This window comes from Chanodichthys erythropterus, chromosome 20, assembly GCF_024489055.1.
Source record: "Chanodichthys erythropterus isolate Z2021 chromosome 20, ASM2448905v1, whole genome shotgun sequence".
NCBI lineage: Eukaryota > Metazoa > Chordata > Actinopteri > Cypriniformes > Xenocyprididae > Chanodichthys > Chanodichthys erythropterus.
Window position 1 is genome coordinate 4,675,068 of NC_090240.1, and position 21,561 is coordinate 4,696,628.

The following is a 21,561-nucleotide window of genomic DNA, read 5'->3' on the forward strand; positions in this document are numbered from 1 at the left end:
AAGTCTTTGTTCTCTTGTAAGATATTAGCATAAGACATTGGATTGGATGAATGAGAGAAGAACCTTCTAGATTTGTATAATACTATTGTGTCACAGAGTTAGCAACATGTAACATAAATTACCAAATAGGAAACGAAAGTTGGAGTCCATTGATACCAGACATGCCACTCATGTGATTTTAGTTTACCATAGTATGCTCTGAAACATTAATACAAAAGAGTTCAAAAGAGAGAATAAATACTTAGGCCAAACCCTATAAAAGGAAAATCATGAGATGGAAAAATTAGATACATGTTTATACATTTCTCAAGTGGTTTTATATATATATATATATATAGAATTAAAAGGGTTTATTTGTCCTTCTCAGAAAGAATTGAGTCAGAGTCTTAAGCATCTGCAAATTCTTTCTGATCATAAAAATGTTCTCATCAGTGTTACTGTGTCCTGTAACAGGACACCTGGTTCCGCCTTTGTGTTGCACTTGTGAGCAGGCCTGGACTGGTAATCTGGCATACCGGGCAAATGCCCGGTGGGCCGACGCACTTGAGGGCGGGGCTGCTATATGATATGATTTTTTTTTATTAAACATAAAATTGACCAACGACCGGCCCATAAAGCAGGGACAGCGGCCCATTGGTTCATTTTCCATACTGACACTGGGCTGGCCCAATCACATCTCTTAACAGACTCCACCCCATCCCCTCTGTTTCGCCAGAACATCTGTGGATTAGGAGGATGGAGAAACAAAAGTGCAAGTGCAAGGGGGTGCGGAGAAGTTGCGGGCAAAAAAATAAAAAAATTTAGAGGTTGATGCCTCAACGTGCAAAAAATACTGGCATGTTTAGTGCGGTTACTGTAGCTTTAGTTTCCAAACCTACAGTACCTGACGTGCAAAAACAGGTGAACATAGAAGAACATGGAGGAGACACCTGTAAGGCAGAGGAGCAGCAGGTGTCTGACAGTGAAGGGGCAGAGTGAGCAGGAGAGTATAATAGAAGCAGTAAGCAGGGTAGTTACATGATTAACAGCGAGGGACTCATGATGCGACGACGACGATGATGCTTAAATGAATGAATATTATAAGACAACATAATCGTCGTCGTTATTATAAAGTCAGACTGTCACCTACTGCACTGGTCACTCAGTCAGCTAAAGTCAAATAGCACAGCAAAAGTTATTTTGCACTGTTTTTTGTAGTTAGCAGTGCCCTTGTAGCTATCAGAGTTCACTTATGCAGTAACGGCCCTTCTCATAGAAAAACCTGAAATGATGCAATTTGATTTTTCAAAAAAAAAAAAAATCAGGTTATTATTATAATGTAATATTACTGATGATGTGTTTATTTCACAACGAGACTATAGGTGTCTATTTATAGCTGTTAGTCGTGATGATGGTCTACTAGATCTCACTTTTCGGCTATAAAAAGTTATGTTTTGTAGCTCTTGTACCCTATTACTCTGGTATGAACACTTGGTTGTTTATGGCAAGTGAATAGCATGAATATCATTTTATTAGGACTTTTTTGTGAGTAATTTGGTAGTATAGTTTTCTTTTTCATTGTTTTTAATGGGGAGTATCTAAAAAATGAGAGGTAAATGTTTGACACTTAAACAGGGGTTTGTGCTCTTTAAAACAAAGTATATTTGTAATTGTAAATTATAGATTTTCTGCTGTCTGTTTCATTGAAAATTTTTTTTTTTAATTATTTATAGAATTATCAGTATTCTACATCCACATTCTAAGGGTTAGCTTTTATATCATGGAGCACATTGTCCATCTAGAAATCATACTCTTACTAAGTGTACATTTAATAACTCTACCAAATAATTGTAATACTCTGGTGGGTGGTGTCCGACCGATTGTGGTGGGCCGGTCTGAGCAAAAATGCCAGGGCCATTTTTTTGTCCCAGTCCAGCCCTGCTTGTGAGGGAGATTTTTATGGATTATTCATCAAATATAATGAATAATTGTGTGTCTGATTGGTCCAGACGCTACAAAATATAATTTTTTCTAGTTCTCAGCTCGTAAAAAATTGTATTAAGGCAACGTATATTACATAATAAAGATATAAATAATATAGTTATATTTAAGCCATCCGTTATTGCAGTGTAAAGAATCACACTTTTTTATGGCCTGTTGAAAGTACCTTGTTGATGCTTTTACACATTTAAATGTCCTTTTAATGTTCGTTTTTTTAAGGGTTAGTAGAATAATGTCATCTCTTTGTACCCAGTTTAAAAAAACAACAACAAAAAAAGATAGATTCATAGAGCGAGACTTTCACTGACTGTTTACAGATTAATGGAAGTTACACCCATAATTAGCGCAAAGCATCGTGAGACATAGGAATAAGGTGGATAAACCGGTTTCAACTGGCTCAAAAGAACCAAACATCACTACTGAGGGCCACTATCCTATAGAGTTTAGCTCCAACCCTGATAAAACTCACCTGCCTAGTAATCCTGAATGAACTGATTAGCTAGTTCAGATGTGTTTGATTAGGGTTGGAGCTAAACTCTGCTGGACAGTGGCCCTTCAGTACAGAGTTTTCCCACCCTTGCTCCAAGCAATTTTGCAATAGCAATTTTGTCTTTACTATCCCAATACTCATGGAGGGCACTGTGGCCTATATATAATATATATAAACCCGATTCCAAAAAAAGTTGGGATACTGTACAAATTGTGAATAAAAAAGGAATGCGATAATTTACAAATCTCATAAACTTATATTTTATTCACAATAGAATATAGATAACATATCAAATGTTGAAAGTGAAGCATTTTGAAATGTCATGCCAAATATTGGCTCATTTTGGATTTCATGAGAGCTACACATTCCAAAAAAGTTGGGACAGGTAGCAAAAAGAGGCCGGAAAAGGTAAATGTACATATAAGGAACAGCTGGAGGACCAATTTGCAACTTATTAGGTCAATTGGCAACATGATTGGGTATAAAAAGAGCCTCTCAGAGTGGCAGTGTCTCTCAGAAGTCAAGATGGGCAGAGGATCACCAATTCCCCCAATGCTGCGGCGAAAAATAGTGGAGCAATATCAGAAAGCAGTTTCTCAGAGAAAAATTGCAAAGAGTTTGAAGTTATCATCATCTACAGTGCATAATATCATCCAAAGATTCAGAGAATCTGGAACAATCTCTGTGCGTAAGGGTCAAGGCTGGAAAACCATACTGGATGCCCGTGATCTTCAGGCCCTTAGACCGCGCTGCATCACATACATGAATGATACTGTAATGGAAATCACAACATGGGCTCAGGAATACTTCCAGAAAACATTGTCGGTGAACACAATCCACCGTGCCATTCACCGTTGCCGGCTAAAACTCTATAGGTCAAAAAAGAAGCCATATCTTAACATTATCCAGAATCGCAGGCATTTTCTCTGGGCATGTGAAGGGGTGGCCACATTTTGAAGCCAAAAATAATGTATCCATCCATATAAATGTAATCCAATAATATAGCTCCAGGGAGTTAATAAAGGCTTTCTGAAGCGAAGCAATGGGTTTTTGTAAAAATATTATTTGAAATTAAAATGATTTACTATATATGATACATATCGGTTTCGCTTCAAAGGGCCTTTATTTTAAGCCCCTGGAGCCATATGGATTATTTTTTATAATGGATGGATGAATTTTTTCTGGCCCGCCCTTCACTACCATTATAAAGCTTGGAGGAACAAGGATATTTTTGAATATCTCAGATTTTCATTTTCATTCACTTTTGAATTGTTGACAAATAAATCATAAAGAGATTTCTCAGGCTTTGTTGTTTGTTTCTTTGCAGGTACATGACACAGGGTCTGGATGTCTCTGCTTTATTTATGGACATGGTGAAAGCCAGTGCCACAGTCGATATTGTTCAGAAGAAGCTGGTATATCTGTACATGTGCACCTATGCCAGTGACAAGCCAGACCTGGCACTACTGGCTATCAACACCCTCCGCAAGGATTGCGCTGATCCCAATCCCATGGTGCGAGGGTTGGCCCTGAGGAACATGTGCAACTTCAGGTTTGTATGTCTGGCATCATTTTTTTTTTTTGTCTGTCTAGATCCAGAATATCAAGCCATCACCTAGTAACACCCAACAACCACCCAGAACACCAGGACAACAGCCAAGCAATGATCTAGAGCACTGCAACAATTAGCTTTGCAAACCTAGCAACAATCCAGGACACCTTAGCAATCACTTAGCAACACCCTAACAAGCAATACCCTATCAACAATCCATGTCATCTCAGCAATCACTTAGCAACACAATAGCAAACACTCAAACACAACAACAACATATTAGCAACACCCTAGCACCCATCCAGGACACATTAGTAATAACTTAGCAACACCTTAGCAATCACCCAAACACAGCAACAACATCTTAACAACACCCTAACAAGAAACATTCTAGCAACCACACAAGACACCCTGTCAATCACTTAGCAACTCCCTAGCAACCACACAAAACACTGCAACAGCATCTTAGCAATACCCTAACAAGAAACACCTTAGCAAACTCCCAGAATATTATGACATCCAAGAAATGCCCCAGCAATGACACAGAACACCACAACAGTCAGCCTTGCAACACCAACAAGCAGCGCCCTAGCAATCACCTAAGCACCCTCCCAGAACACCTAAAAAAAAAAAAAAAAAAATCTAGCAACACCCTAGTACCCACTCAAACACTTCAAAGGCATCTTAGCAACAACCTAACAAGCAACACCCTAGCAACCATCCAGGACAACTTAGCAATCATTTAGCAACACCCTAACAACCACCCAAACACTGCAACAATGTTATAGCATTACCCTAACAAGCAACACTCCAGGATACCTTAGCAATCACCCAAACACCACAGCATCATCTTAGGAACACCCTAACAAGCAACACCCTTGCAACCATCCAGGACACCTTAGTAATCCCTTAGCTACACCTTAGCAACCACCCAAACAACACAACAACATCTTAGCGACACCCTAACAAGTAACACCCTAGCAACCATCCGGGACACTTTAGCAATCACTTCACAGCACCCTAGCAACCATCCAAACACCACAGCCACAACGCCTAGGAGCCGTGCCAATGCACAATCCACATAAAGATGATAATTCTGCATATAACTGTAATTGCAGGTTTCAAACACAGATGGCGACAAAGAAGCTAAACTTACGGACTGCAGCTTTAAATTGTATACAGAAAGCAATCAAAGAAGGCTCCCTTTACTGTCAATCACACAGCGCGAGTTTATCTGGACACTTGCCAAAATCTCCCGTTATGTAATCAATGACGCTGTTACACTGCACAACAAAACTCTTACTGTATTTATATCATTTTAGCATTGTTATTTATGGTGAAAGCATTCGTGAGAGTGCAGAAATCGTGTTGCTGTCAACAAACAGACTGTCTGTTATCTGTTTAATTCTCACTGCTGCTACCTTTCATGTGATGGGAATAGATCTAAATATAATGCTATAATCAATACTTTTCACGATTTGTTACTTTCGACAGCTGTAATGGTAAAAAAGTATTCGAGAGGGTTCCACGTGTAATACTTGTTTCAAATGCAAAGATGTCAGTCAATCACAGAAGTGGGCGTTTACACTAAAGACTCACAGCAGACACGCTACTTCAAACCCAGCATTTAAATCGGAGGGATAAAATCAGGATAGAAAATAGCCATTTATTTCTAAATGATGACCTTTTTTATGTAAAAATCATATTAACATTATAAAATAATTTAAAAAAATCCAGTTCATGACCCCTTTAACAACAACCTAGTGACCATTCAGAACACCACAATAACAGCCTAGCAACACCCTAAAGCCGGGCACACATTTAACGACTAGCTCAAACATTCTAAGACTGTGCTCAACATACAGCGATTGTTTCCTGCGACTGAAGCAGATTTATATACTTACACGTGGAATTTGAACACCGACTGTAATCGCAGACTGAACGCAACTGACTCTGACTGGACGCGTTTGAGTTTGACGCAATCAGTCATAAGTATCAATTTACATTCATAATTGGCCTTACAATCGTTAAGTGTGTGCGCGGCTTAACAAGAAAGTCTTTGAAACCCACCCATAACACTGGTATCATGGCTGTGAGTTTTGCATGAACTTTCATGAACTTTCATTTTGCATGAACTTTTAGAAAATGTAACTCACTTCACATTGTGCTGAGCAACATCCTGAAGCCATGTTAAAATCACAGTAATACACAGCCTAAAGTGGAGTATTTTTCTGAATAAATCCTAAGATACTGTATCTACTTTAATTGGTGTGTTTTTTCAGAATGCCAGGAATGCCAGAGTACATAGAGCAGCCCATTGTTGCAGGTCTGCGAGACAAGGCCAGTTACGTGAGGAGAGTCGCTGTGCTTGGATGTGCCAAAATGCACAGTCTACAGCCCAACACAGACATAGGTAGAGCCAAGCACTCTGTTTATTTAAATTTTAAAAGTTGATAAGAAATATGTCAAACATAATGTGATAACTGTTGCTATCTCATTTTATTCTGGTTAATACATGTGCATAAAATGACATAAGCGGAATGATTTGGGTCACACTGCCCACTTTAAAGGAATGTTTCAGGTTCAGCATCTGCGTTGACTTACAGTATGTCACGCCTCCATAACTGAACAAAACATTTCTTCCAGGAAACCCCTGTTTAATTATCACCATGATAGTTCAGCTGAACAATACTGTGGTATTTCCTGTCTTTCCTAAATATTCAGTGTGTTTGTGTTCTCAATGTCTTTGAATAGCCTTTCTATAAGGGTCCAATTTATGTTTTTGCATGATTAATGTACAGTAGAGCATATGAATTAAGTTTCTTTGGATATAAATGTCTGCTAAATGAACACATTTGTGTCTTTTAGATGGCAGTATAGTGAACGAGCTGTATGCTCTTCTGAGGGACCCGGACCCTGTGGTTGTGGTGAACTGTCTTCGTGCCTTGGAGGAAATTCTCAAAGATGAGGGTGGTGTGGTTATTAACAAACCCATTGCTCATCACCTTCTCAACAGGTGTGCCAATTTTGCCATTACTTTAAATGGATAGTTCATCCAAAGAATGTAATTTTGTCATGAAAACTCAGCCTCATGGTGTTTCATGTCAAAATTCTAGTTTCAAGTTCTTAGAAAGGTGCTCTTTGTGTTCATGCTGGTTTTGTATGGTTTTGAAAAATCATACTGTAACACAGTTCGTAAACGGGAAGAAGGAGGCGGCAACCGGCGAACGTTCAAACAAAGTTTTAATTCAAAATAAACAAAGAACAAAACGAAAGTAATGCCGGCAGACCCTTGCGGACATCTGCCGGCCACACAAACATAATAAAACATAAAATAAAGTCCAGGCCTGGTCCTCTCTGGTCCTTCACTGTAGTCGCTCCTCCTTTTATGCTCCTCACGCCGTTCCCTCACCGCTCTTGCCCGCCCTGGTCGCCACATATACCATTTTCAAGAAAAGTTTCAGTTTAATGTCTAAAAATGTCTCTAAAATTGACCATCAGGTAAAATGTAATAACATTTTCCTTACACCTAAAATACATTACAAACCCTATTCAGTGATTTCAAAGGGTAAAAAGTATTTTCTTACAAGTATCATGAATTGCTAATTCATAAATATTATTACATTTTGCACAAGTGTTATTTTAGTAATATTTATGTACTATTATAGTATTTATATTTTCAGTTTACATTTTAATTTTAGTTTGTTTTTATTAGTTTTATGCATTTTATTAGTTTTATTTAATATGTATTTTATTTTTTATTTGATTAAAATTTCAGTTTTAGTTTTTAGTAATTTTAGTACCTCACCTCAAACTTCAGTTCAGTTTTAATTTAAGCTTTTCATGTTACTAAGATAAATAATACTGTTCTTTTGAACTTTGTATTCATCAAAATAATCCACAAAAATATTAATCTTGTAATATTTAGGTTTTATTTTATTTCATTTTTTTTAAGTATTTTACAACAATACGAGAAGAAAATACATGCTTCCATTTACTTAAAGGTGCCCTAGATTGTTTTTTTAACTGCCTATTTTGGGGCATCATTAACTATGCACTGATTTTTTCAGCACAGCCCCTTTAAGAGATGCGTTTCCTCTGCCACACGAGCTCTTAACTATATATACATCGCATAAACACAGTTCACACAGCTAATATAACCCTCAAATGGATCTTTACAAGATGTTCGTCATGCATGCTGCATGCATGCTTCGAATTATGTGAGTAAAGTATTTATTTAGATGGTTACGTTTGATTCTGTGTTAGTTTGAGGCTATGCTCTGTGGCTAACGGGCTAAAGCTAACATTACACACTGTTGCAGATATTTATAAAGAATGAAGTTGTGTTTATGCATTATACAGACTGCAAGTGTTTAAAAAATGAAAATAACAACAGTCTTGTCTCCGTGAATACAGTAAGAAACGATGGTAACTTTAACCACATTTAACAGTATATTAGCAACATGATAACGAAACATTTAGAAAAACAATTTACAAATATCACTAAAAATATCATGATATCATGGATCATGTCAGTTATTATTGCTCCATCTGCCATTTTTCACTGTTGTTCTTGCTTGCTTACCTTGTCTGTGCACAGATCCAGCCGTTAATACTGCCTTTCCTTGTCTAATGCGTCGAATGGGCTGGCATTATGCAAATATTGGGGTCATACATATTAATGATCCCGACTGTTACGTAACAGTCTGTGTTATGTTGAGATCCGAGTGTTTTCCGGAAGTCTTTTAAACAAATGAGATTTACATAAGAAGGAGGAAACAATGGGGTTTGAAACTCAATGTATGTCTTTTCCATGTACTGAACTCTTGTTATTCAACTATGCCGAGGAAAATTCAAATTCTGATTCTAGGGCACCTTTAATGTAATCTGCAATGTGCAGGTTAAAAAATACAGAAATGAATACCTGAAATATAAAGTCATGCCTTAAATGAATTCTACTATAAGTGTATCTAAATTCTACATGTGTGGAAATTAATACATAATGTACTTCAATTTATTAAAATAAAGAATTGAAAATATTTAAATGATACATACATTTATTTTAGCTTTATTTCAATTACTGACAGTGGTTTTTAATAGTTTTTGACATTTTACAGCCTGAACTAAAGAGTCCTCTCTATGATATCACTTTCAATTTTGTTTTTTTGTTTTCCTGCATTTTTGCAGGACAAAAGCTAACATCATCATGAATCATGTCATTGACCCATTTAGCTGATTTTCTAATGACTGACTTTGTGTTTTTATATTTTCTCCTTCAGGATGAAGGACCTGGACAGTTGGGCTCAGAGTGAAGTCCTCACCTTCCTGCTACGCTACCGCCCTCGTAGCGATGATGAGTTGTTCGACATCCTTAGTCTACTAGACGCCTTCCTACAAAGTGCTCACGCACATGTCGCAGTTGCTACGCTCCGCCTCTTCCTTCATTTGGCCGCCGCCCACCCTGCTGTGCAGGCCGATGCCCTCCTGCGCACAAGCGCCCCCCTGCTGGCTACGTGCGGTGCTGCATCACGCGAACTTCGTTTTGCTGGGCTGTGTCATGTTCAGCAGGTCATGCGGAGTCAGCCAGGCCTTTTCGCCACACATTACAAGCGCTTCTTTTGTGGTTACTCTGAACCGAGTTACATTAAGTTTCGCAAGATGGAGATCCTGGTGGAGCTGGTGAACGATGAAAACGTGGCTTTGGTTTTGGAGGAGCTGAGAAGTTACTGCACTGATGTGTCTCCTGAGCTCGCCCAGGCAGCCATTGCCGCTATAGGTAACATATCTCGCAAAATGCTGTCTGTCTCGCTTTTAAATTAGTGAAATGCCATTTTGTGATTAAATGTCAAATTGGCTGTTACAGGCACTTTGCACAATTAGGGTACTTTTTTTAACAAATGATGAGGTTCTTACCTGAGAAAATGTTGTTTGCCCACTTCAGCAGGTCAAACTAAATATTAAATTGGCTGTTACCAGTGTTGGGGAAAGCTATTTATTTATGTTAAGGGATAGTTCTGCCAAAAATGAAAATTATCCCATGATTTACTCACCCTCAAACCATGCTAGGTGTATATGACTATCTTCTTTCATAAGAACACAATTTGAGATATATTTAAAAATATCCTTAGTCCTCCAAAGATTATTATGCCTCTCCGAGCTGATGAGCGATGGGAAAAGGGAGATGAATGAGTTCGGAAAAAGGATTCGAACTCGGGTCAATCGCCACCCACCTTACTCTCCACACCACTGATCCTGTTATCAAACGAGTTCTTTTGTAATTGTGTCTGGCTCAATCAGGTGGGTGGAGTTAATGTAAATTTCCTCTGCCAACAAAGTGGGCTATTTGCACTCTCTTTTTTTTCTTCTTTTTTTTTTAACAGTACCAGACAATGAACTAAGGAAAACTTCAGTGATGAACTAATTTACAACCTAGGAGATTAACTACGGAACTAAGGAAAACAGGAACAAAGAAACTAAACATAAACAGAGCATACATGTGGCGCATTTCTCTTGTCCTGTAATATAAATCATTGTTGAATTATTTATCATTGCAACGTTTTGCTTAAATTACTATTACTGTTACTTCTAAATGTATTATTATTAAGTAAACATGTTGCTCTTTTCAAGGTCGTATTGCACGAACATACAGTGAGAAGTGTCTGGATATCCTGACCGGACTGCTCGCATTGAAACAAGATCACATCACGTCAGGTATGAGAGAAAGCTGAGCCACAACTATCAATGTTTATGTGATTTTATATCTTGTAGTTAATAAGTAAAGGAGATGGTCTGCTTGTGTTTTCTTCTTCCTTTTTTTCCTGTTTGATTAACACTGTTTGCTTTCCACTAACCTTTTAGCAGGTGCTTTCTCCAGCCTGGATTAAAGATTTGTTTGCTAACAGACATTATCAGTTTACAGAGTCAAATGTTCTCCTGTTGTACCTCTTATCTGTTTGCTTTCTGCTTCCCTGTGTGTCTCTGTTTAGCCGTGATTCAGACGTTCAGGGATTTGGTGTGGTTCTGTCCTCAGAGTACTGCTGCTGTTTGTCAGACTGTTGAGGCCTGTGTTGACAATCCTCAAGATAGTGAGGTGAGATCATTCACCTGCTTTCTATTTTGACCAGATACAACAAGCTGAGCACATTTTGCTGCTTTTCTTTCACAGTCCCATCCAACTCATACATAGGCAAGGTTTATTTATATAGCACATTTCATACACCATGGTAATTCAGAGTGCTTTACATAAATATAAATAAAATAAGAAATAATAATGAAATGAAAAGGAAAGGAAAAATGGAATGCATAGGAAATAAAAGTAACGATAAAGTGGAGAATACCCCCTATCTGAAGAGTTAGAGAGTTTCACTCAGTTTTTCACCTAAAATCGGCCAGGAAGACCTCTAGGACTGACCCTCCAGTCTGCACTCAGTTAAAGGATTAGTTCACTTTCAAATGAAAATGAGCCCAAGCTTTACTCACCCTCAAGCCATCCTAGGTGTATATGACTTTCTTCCACCAGAGTGCCTTCTATGAGTGCCCAGTATCAACACCTAAATGAATCTGCAGCAGTCACGTACAAGATCTCCAAGTTGTTTACATTGATTATTATTGTAATTTTATGTGCTTTGAGAAATGAGGTAATGAATTTAAAGGGATAGTTTAAATCCAAATTAAACCCTGCGGCTCGTGACGGCACATTGATGTCCTAAGACACGAAACGATCGGTTTGTGCGAGAAACCGAACAGTATTTATATAATTTTTTACCTCTAATACACCACTATGTCCAACTTCGTTCAGCTTCCGGCAAGTGATGTCTCGCGCTCATTGAAGTATATGGGCGAGACATCACTTCCGTCATCACAACGCGTTTTTTGACCTCACTAACAGGAAGCTGAACGAAGTTGGACATAGTGGTGTATTAGAGGTAAAAAAATATATAAATAATGTTCGGTTTCTCGCACAAACCAATCGTTTCGTGTCTTAGGACATTAATGTGTCGTCACGAGCCGCAGGGTTTATTTTGGATTTGTCTAAGCAAGTTTTATTTACTGTTATAGTTGAAGTTCCCATCTACTGCTATTATTCGACTGACAGAGGGCAGCGGTTGCAGTTAAAAATCATAATTTGCGTTCAACTGAAGAAAAAAAGTCACCTACATCTTGGATGCACTGGGGGTAAGCAGATAAACATCAAATTTTTATTTTTGGGTGAACTATCCCTTTAACTCTGTCTCTTGTGACGCTTTGCTGAGAGCAGCACACGTGCAGTGTGTGTGCACGTGTTTTGGAGGAGGCGTGGCTTTGGAAGCCGATATGCAGGGAGGGTGGGAGGGTTTGCTTTCAAGTCAAGTCAAGTCATTTTCATTCATATAATGCTTTTCACAATACAAATTATTTCAAAGCAGCTTCACATTGACAATAGGAAAATTATTATCGAGCTAATGTTGGTTTTTGATTTAATCACTTCCATTGTAAAAATTGTTAATTATTACTTTAGGGGCTGCTTAAATGACACCTTTCCTACTGGAATTCCACTAATTCCAATTCCACTAATGCCAACATAATTTTCATGTCTATTCAAAAGAATAGTGTGGTCGATAGTGTCAAAAGCAGCACTGAGATCTAGTAACACTAATAGAGAGATACAACCACGATCTGATGATAAGAGCAAATCATTTGTAACTCTAATGAGAGCAGTCTCAGTACTATGGTACGGTCTAAATCCTGACTGGAAATCCTCACAAATACCATTTCTTTCCAAGAAGGAACGTAGTTGTGATGATACTGCCTTTTCTAGTATTTTTGACAGAAAAGGTAGATTCGAGATCGGCCTGTAATTAAGTAATTCTCTAGGATCAAGTTGTGTTTTTTTTAATAAGAGGTTTAATAATAGCCAGCTTACAGGTTTTCGGCATGCGTCTGTAGTGATCAAGATGAATTAACAATATTAAGAAGAGGATCAATGACCTCTGGAAGCATCTCTTTCAATAGCGTAGTCGGTATAGGGTCTAGCATACATGTTGTTGATTTTGATGATTTAACAATTCTTCCTGTCCTAAAGCAACGAATGAATGAAATTTTTCCTCAGGGACACTATAATGCACTATCTGACGCGATACTGTAGTAGACGGTTGCATGGTTATAATTTTCTCTCTAATATTGTCAATCAGCTGTGCTCCATTTTTCTGGCAGCTCTCTTAAGGGCCTGAGTGTGCTCGTTGTACCACGGCGTGGCGTAGTTTCCTTAATCTTCTTTAAGCACAGAGGAGCAACTGAGTCTAATGTGCTGGAAAAGACATAGTTAATAGCTTCTGTTGCAACATCAAGGTTTTCTAAGCTATCTGGTATGCTAAGGCGATGAAACTGATCAGGAAGGTTATTTATAAAGCGATCTTTAGTGGTAGAAGTGATGGTTCTACCATATTTATGGCAGGGTGGTGGTTTTGCAGCCTTGGCTAAATGTAGTATACACAAGACTAAATAATGATCTGAGATGTCATCGCTCTGCTGCAGAATTTCAACGGCATCAATATCGATTCCATGTGACAATATTAGATCTAAAGTATGATTACGACAATTAGTGGGACCTGACACATTTTGTCTAACTCTAATAGAGTTTAGAATGTCTATAAATGCCAATCCCAATGCGTCTTTATCATTATCTACATGGATATTAAAATGACCAACAACAAGGACTTTATCCACAGCTAGTAGTAACTCCGATAGAAAATCAGCAAATTTTTTGATGAAGTCTGTATGGTGCCCTGGTGGCCTGTATACAGCAAAAATGTCAACTTACATAACGTTACATAAAGCACCATCACTTCAACGGAATTATATTTGAAAGAAATTTGAGTAATACTGAAGATATTTCTATAAATTACAGCAACACCTCCCCCTTTGCCTTTCTGACGAGGACTGTGTTGATAATCCTAACCTTGATGGCTAGACTCACTTAAAGTAATGTAATCGTCTTGTTTTAGCCAGGTTTCTGTCAAACACAGCAAATCTAGATTATTGTCTGTGATAATATCATTTACTATAAGTGCTTTTGAAGAAAGGGATCTAATATTCAGCAACCCAAGCTTTATCATTTGTTTATCAGTATTATCTCTGTTTTTTTATTTGTTGAACATTAATTAAATTTTTACCCTTAAATGGGTTTGGAAGTTTTTTGTATTTACTAATTTGGGGTACAGAAAAAGTCTCTATGTGATAATATCTAGGTGAAAGAGTTTCAGTGTGTTGGGAATTATCTGACTTCTGTCACGTTAGACAGCTAGCAGACGGTCGGTTTAGCCAGTGTGTCTGCTTCCTGACCTGAGCCCCAGTTTGTCATGTTTCAGCTCTAAGACTATGTGCCATATTACTAGAGAGAAGAGCAGCACCATCCCAGGAGGGATGGATACCATCTCCTTTCAACAGGTCAGGTCTGCCCCAAGAACTTTTCCAATTGTCTATGAAACCTATATTATTCAGCGGACACCACTTAGACAGTCAGCCACTGAGTGATGATGACTGCCGACGTGAATAATAATCTCTTTACGATTAGCATTAGCCAGCACTTTTAAATTTGCTTTGATGTCAGGTGCTCTGGCTCCCGGCAAACTATGGAGGCTGGTGTCTCTATTTCCACGTTCTGTGTAATAGAATCGGCAATAACTAGGGCACTTTCAACAGGATTCTCAGTGGTTGCATCACTGAGTGGTGAGAACCTGTTTGATGTTCTAATTGGAATGGAACAGCTGTGTTTTTCGTGACTAGGCCGCCTTACAGTCACCCAATTGCCCTGCTGCATGGGCTCTTCAGCTGGAACCGAACAATGTACAGAGTTCACTAAGCTAGTTGCATCCAAAATAGTATCTAAAGCCCTTGCATTCTTGCTATCCTCAATTAAAGTTTGGATGCGTGTCTCTAATTCTGAGATTCTTTCTGTCAGCCTGACTATCTCCCTGCATTCATCACGTGTAAATCTCACCGCTGACAGAGGGAGCTATACTATGCATGTGACAGGCAGTGCAAGTAACAACAAAACGAGAGGATGACATGACTCACGTTTGTAGAGTGATCCAACTTACCACAGTTGTTTGATGGACTCGAGTCGTAGAAAAGGATGTGTGCGAGAGAAAAGGACGGTACGTTGCCCGGATGACAAGCTAACAAGCTAGCGAAATGCTAACACGCTGTGATAGCGATTTGGTTTAAAAGATTAAACGCTAGCGACGTCAGATTAATGTGATAGGCAATATCAGATATTATGGTGATGATAAAATAGACAAGTAATGATAATAAATAGATTCAAAACAAAGCTCCAATGCTTTAAATGCTAGCAGGCTAACGTTAGCATTTCCCAGATCACCACCTTTAAAGACCAACAAACACAACGCAGCCTATCATGCAGTCTTCTGAATATTCATTTTGTATTGCATGAAACAGAAGTTGTGATAGTCTTTTCTTCCCTGTTGTGACGTATATCCGAGGGAAACAGCTTCTTGAACAAGAACAAATGTAGAGTGGGACTTGATTTTGTCCATGGGGAATTGATTGGATGGTTGTGGTTTGCTATAGAGGGATGCCGAGGGAACCAGTGTGATCCTAACTTCCGAGTTGGTGTACAAATTTATATTATCCCCTGTCCTTCTATTGGTCAATCTCATGTAATTGACAGGTTTTGCTCACTTGCACCAGTAAACACGTCATCAAAGAAGAGAAGAGATTTTGCTACAAGAGGAAAGGGAAGGGAAATTTATATACATTTTTTAATTCATGTGCCATCATAATCTTTAATGATGTGCAAAGATAAATAATTTATAAAACATACTGAAATATTCCATAAAAATAAGAATTGTCCAATTGATTTCATGGTGACTTTAACAGCTGATCTAAACATCCTTAAATATAATTTTTTAATAGAGTTTTAATTTCAAATATATGTCTGAACTACCAGAGAAGATAAAATCCTTTTATTTGTTTATCACAGGGAAAGCAGGCTCTGTTATGGCTTCTGGGAGAACATGGTGAGCAGATCAGTAGTGCCCCCTATGTTATGGAGGGTTACATAGATGGGCTAAAGACAGAGCTTTCCTCGGCGGTGAAGATGGAGCTGCTGAGCGCCTCAGTGAAGATGTTCCTGTGCCGTCCTGCTGAGACACAAGACATGCTGGGCCGTCTTTTACATTACTGTATTGGTGTGTAAAGCAGGTTTACAGATAATGTTGTCAAATAGATGCACCATTGGACCAAACTAGTTGTGTTCCTCCAACAGAACAGAAAAAAAATTTGACTGTACAAATAATATAATCTCTCTCTCTCTCTCTCGCTCTCTCTCTCTCTCTCATCTCTCTCTCTCTCTCTCTCTCTCTCTCTCTCTCTCTCTCTCTCTCTCATCTCTCTCTCACTGATATATATATATATATATATCAGTGGCATGCAGTGGTGTTCTGAAATGAAGAGGCACATTTTTAAATTTTTTAAGAATCAAACGTAAATTCATGTGCATTACTCTTAACGATGACACATCTTCCTTGTTAAATGAACATTACATTACATCAAAAAAGAAACCAAATACAATTCTATTTTGTAATTTTACATTAACAATGTAATGTTCTATTTATCAAAACCAAGTCAAGCTCATCAAGTAAGTGTTTTAAGCATTTCTACATTCATTCCAAAATAATAACTAAAGGCTGTAACAATTTAAACAACATATTTTATTTGTGTATATTGATGTTTTTCTTTTTAATAGTCAACTTAGGCAATTTTGGATCATCATTCATGCTCCGTAAACACTGTCTGTCACAGACACGAAGATGTATTTTTAATTTCACCAAGCTAATTGAAAACCCTGCAGTCATCATGCTTTCAGTCCATTTCCAGTTTGATTTTGACGTGACATAAAGCAGTGATATCTAACTGGGTGATCTATTTACTTACTTTTCAATTAGTCTTTCCATTGACGCCATCATTTGTTCATTCACACCTCACATGCTGGACACCATCTAAGCCAAACAAGTTTATCTTGGTCTCATCAGACCACAGGACATGGTTCCAGTAATTCATGCTCTTGGACAGGTTGTCTTCAGCAAACTGTTTGCGGGCTTTCTTGTGAGCCAACTTCAGAATAGCCTTCCTTTTGGGACTACAGCCATGCAAACCGACTTGTTGCAGTGTGCGGCGTATGGTCTGAGCACTGACAAGCTGACCTTCCGCTTGTGCAACCTCTAAAGCAATGCTGGCAGCACTCATGCATCTGTTTTTTGAAGCTAGCTTCTGCACCTGACGTACAGCACAAGGTCTCAACTTCTTTGATTCAACTTCTTTGGCCTGTTCCGAGTGGAATCCGTCTTGGAAAACCTCTCTCTCTCCCTGGCCACTGTCCTGTAACTCAGTTTCATGGTGTTACTGATCTTCTTGTAGCCTAGGCCCGTGTTCCCAACCACATTCCTGGAGACCCACCAATGCATTTTGCATGTCTCCTCAATCAAACACACCTGATTAAGGTTATCAACTCATTAGTAGTGACTCAAAGATCTAAAATAGGTGTGTCAGACAAAGGAGACATGCAAAATGTGCAGTCTTGGTGGGCTTCCAGGAATGTGGTTGGGAACCACTGGCTTATGCCATCTTTGTGGAGAGCAACAATTGTAATTCTCAAATCCTCAGAGAGTTCTTTCCATGAGGTGCCACGTTGAACATCCAGTGATCAGTATGAGAGAATTGTACTCAAAGCACCAAATTTTAACTGCTCTAGTTCACAGATTTGTATGCTCCTGTCAAGCAGAATAGGACATGTGGCACATATATATATACTTTATATATTCATCAAACTTGCATTTATTTAATCAAAAATATAGTAAAAACAGTAATATTGTGACATACTATTACAATTTAAAATAACATATTATTACAATTTAAAATAACTGTTTTCTATTGTAATATATTGTAAAATGTAATTTATTCCTGTGATCAAAGCTGAATTTTCAGCATCATTACTCCAGTCTTCAGTGTCACATGATCCTTCAGAAATCATTGTAATATGATGATTTGATGCTCAAGAAACATTTTTTATTATCAATGTTAAAACCAGTTGTGCTGCTTCATATTTTTGTGGAAAGCCTGATGATTTCAGGAATTTCAAAAGAACAGCATTTATTTAATATTGAAATCTTTTGTAACATTATAAATGTCTTTGCTGTCACTTTTGATCAATTTAATGCATATTACTTTCTTTCAAAAATGTCACAGCCCTTTCTTTCTCTCTTCTTGTTCTTGTATATGTTTTAAGTCTGTCTGATTAATCCTGACAAACACTATATTTTTATTTCTTTTGAAACATTTATTCAAGAGCCTCTTGCCTCTGTGATTCACTTACAATATTTTTATTCCATTCCCAGAAGAAGAGAGCAACATGTGTGTGCGTGACCGGGCTTTGCTGTACTACAGACTTCTTCAGCGTGGAGTTGAAGAGACAAGGAAAGTTGTAACCGGACCCAAATCTGATCCGTCCATGAGCGTACTCACCGGTCGGCAAGAGGAGCCCATCAGTCTGTGGGCCTCTACCTTCAACACACTGGGTCCGTTGTCTGGATGGGATTTATGCCTTCAAACTGCTGTCATATCAGCCTCTGAGCCATCCGGCAGTGCAGAAAATGAGCTGTTGCCAGGTAAAGCAGACATATTTTTTTATGATTTCTGTATTATGTTTTATTAATTAATAATAAGGGCCTGAGCACCGATGGTGCGTGGACCCATCATGGAATTGCTCCATTTCAATTATAATAATTTTAAAGGGGTGGTTGATTATGATTTCACTTTTTTAACTTTAGTTAGTGTGTAATGTTGCTGTTAAAGCATAAACAACATCTGCAAAGTTACGACGCTCAAAGTTGAATGCAAAGGGAGATTTTCTTAAAGAAATCACTTTTTACTACAACAAACAACTGGTAAGGACTACAACAAGCTTCTTCCCTGGTTAGTTACATGTATATGACTTATAGATTATCATGACAGAATATGCTAATCAATAACTTTAAGATAGTTAACTCCAATTCATCAACTAACCATTCAGAAATGTCCTGTTGTATTCTACATGTTGTCACTTCCTCTTGAGTCTCTCCATCATTGTCCAAATCCGATTTGAACATAAAAGGCTGAACAATTTCTAACATTTTCAGTGAGTCTGCATGAGGTAATCGGTGCTGCTAACACCAGCTCTTAAAACTCCACCTTCTTCATTGGAGCAGCAGCTTATTTGCATTTAAAGGAACACACACAAAAATGCATTTTTGCTCACCCTCAGAAAGTGACAAATTTAACATGCTATAAAAAATGATCTGTGGGGTATTTTGAGCTAAAACTTAATACACACTCTTGGGACATCAGATTTATTTTATATCTTGTAAAAGTGGCATTATATGACCCCTTTAAATATGTTTATTTTTAAAGAGGACATGTTTTTTTTTTTTTTTTTACATGTTTAACTTACTTTAGTGTGTAATGTTGCTGTTTGAGCAAGAAAAAAGTTTGCAAAGTTACAAAGTTATTCTTTATATCAGTGTGCACTGTTTCTGAACTCCCTGAAAGCCCTCAATTGTAGTCTTGAGTTTTCTACCAGAAACGAACACATCACAATATTCCTCATTTAAATAATTACCGCCAAGGCATATGCGGAATAAAGGGCCAGGGCCTGGTTGAGTTAGTGGTGTGTTGAATCTCAGTAGCCACTCACTGCAGAACACATGAGATCCAGGGGGCAGAGACGGGTAGGTTAAGGGATATGTAAAGGGGGAGGAGTTGGATACAGATCCAGGGGGCAGAGATGGGTAGGTTTAGGGTTTATGTAAAGTGGGAGGAGTTGGATCTAGATGTTTATCTCATGTTCTGCAGTGAGGACCATCTCTTGAATCTTGTGGTGGTAAGGGATGTGACATTTCCCAAACATGCTGAAAGCGCTTGACTAATCAAAACACACCGGTCCAGCCAATCAATCGGAGCAAATTGTGCTTTTCAGAAATTAAATATATGAACATAGAAAATCGCTGTTAACAGGTAAATATAACATTTCCCATTCCATGACTAGTAAAATAATCACAACTTACTCTCTGTAAAATGGCGTAATCCGCAGGGAGATAAGGTAAAAAGGTAGGTGGTGTTTCCACCCTTCACGCTGACTGTAGCTAGGCAAATCCTGCAGATTGGGCTGTCCAAAAAACTCCCATTCTGTCGAGTTTACTTTAGTTTTCTCGTGTGTGGACAGAGCCTCTCACTCTCCTCGGAATAGCTGCGCGCGCTGCGTCTTCTTGTTTGACAGGTGTCAGCGTTAAGGTGCAATTCTGCCACCTGAGAGCTCAACCAGGTACTGGTGCTCGAGTATTTACATTAATGATATCATAAGCGTCCTACTCATTTTAAATATTTTGGTTATCGTCAATACCGGTATATTGTCACACCCTAAATTAACACGATATCGATATTTCATGCTTTGAATATCACGGTTATCGTCAATACCGGTATATTGCGACACCCCTTAATTGATACCATTGAGTGGCCCCACGCTCGCCTGACTTAAATCCAATAGAACACCTCTGGGACATTATATTTCTGTCCATTCGACAAAGCCAGGTTGCACCTCAGACTGTCCAGGAGCTCAGTGATGCCCTGGTCCAGATCTGGGAGGAAATACCCCAGGACACCATCCATCATCTCATTAGGAGCATGCCCCAACGCTGTATAATGTACCTTAAGTTGTTTATCTGCTGTTTTATATTCTGTTTACTCCTTTGTTTCTTATTCTGCTAATTGCACTTTAAGAGGGTTGTTTATATTGTTTAATTTATAGTTTGCTGTTTTATACAACAGTATGTAGATATTTATGTTTGATATTCAGTTATTTACTACTGTTTATTTATTTACTACGGAAACTACCTCCACTGCATAATCAGTATGTGTATATGGTAAAACCCTGCACACAAATAAAAGGTGGAAAAGATATGATGACTCCTACTCCCTGATCAGAGTGCTGAAGTGGTTAAGACCATTAAAGGACTGGCATAAAGTGGGGCAATCCCCTACACAACTGAAACCACAAATGTACAAAAACCACATTCTCTGTGCTGCCTTATAAGGCTGTATTTCATCTTAACATGACTATAATTATATTATTTTATATTATATTATAACATTTATAAATAATACAATTTTATTAACTTAAATATATTTTGTCATATACAGTAAAAGAGTTAGAAAAGCTTTATAGCTTCAGCTGTTAGGTTTCCCTGAATAATGCAGATTAAGGTGTACAGCTGGTTTATCAGGTCTGTAATCCTGAATCTGTATAAAAGGTGTTTATTGTGTTTGAACAGGTTTTGAGAATAACACGCTTAGCATTGCTCAAGGGTCTGGCGAGATAATCATTTGTTTTATGCAAATGGTTATCCTTGTGCATGCGGCTGCTCATTTAGAATATTCCAAATTCACTAACATCACAATGAGATTAAGAACAAATTCATCTGCTTACTTGCATGTTGTAAATTGACCCTTC

General features: G+C 38.1%; 1 protein-coding gene across 2 annotated transcripts in view; it reads left to right on the forward strand.

Moving 5' to 3' along the window:
- Positions 1-21,561, forward strand: part of ap4b1 (adaptor related protein complex 4 subunit beta 1) — a 29,365-nt gene that overhangs the window by 5,328 nt on the left and 2,476 nt on the right. For both annotated transcript variants that reach the window (XM_067371889.1, XM_067371890.1), the window contains exons 3-10: positions 3,798-4,022; positions 6,305-6,435; positions 6,891-7,038; positions 9,302-9,798; positions 10,650-10,733; positions 11,009-11,112; positions 16,003-16,210; positions 18,416-18,685. In XM_067371889.1, coding sequence (XP_067227990.1) covers positions 3,798-4,022; positions 6,305-6,435; positions 6,891-7,038; positions 9,302-9,798; positions 10,650-10,733; positions 11,009-11,112; positions 16,003-16,210; positions 18,416-18,685 — 1,667 coding nt within the window. The remainder of the gene's footprint in view (positions 1-3,797; positions 4,023-6,304; positions 6,436-6,890; positions 7,039-9,301; positions 9,799-10,649; positions 10,734-11,008; positions 11,113-16,002; positions 16,211-18,415; positions 18,686-21,561) is intronic.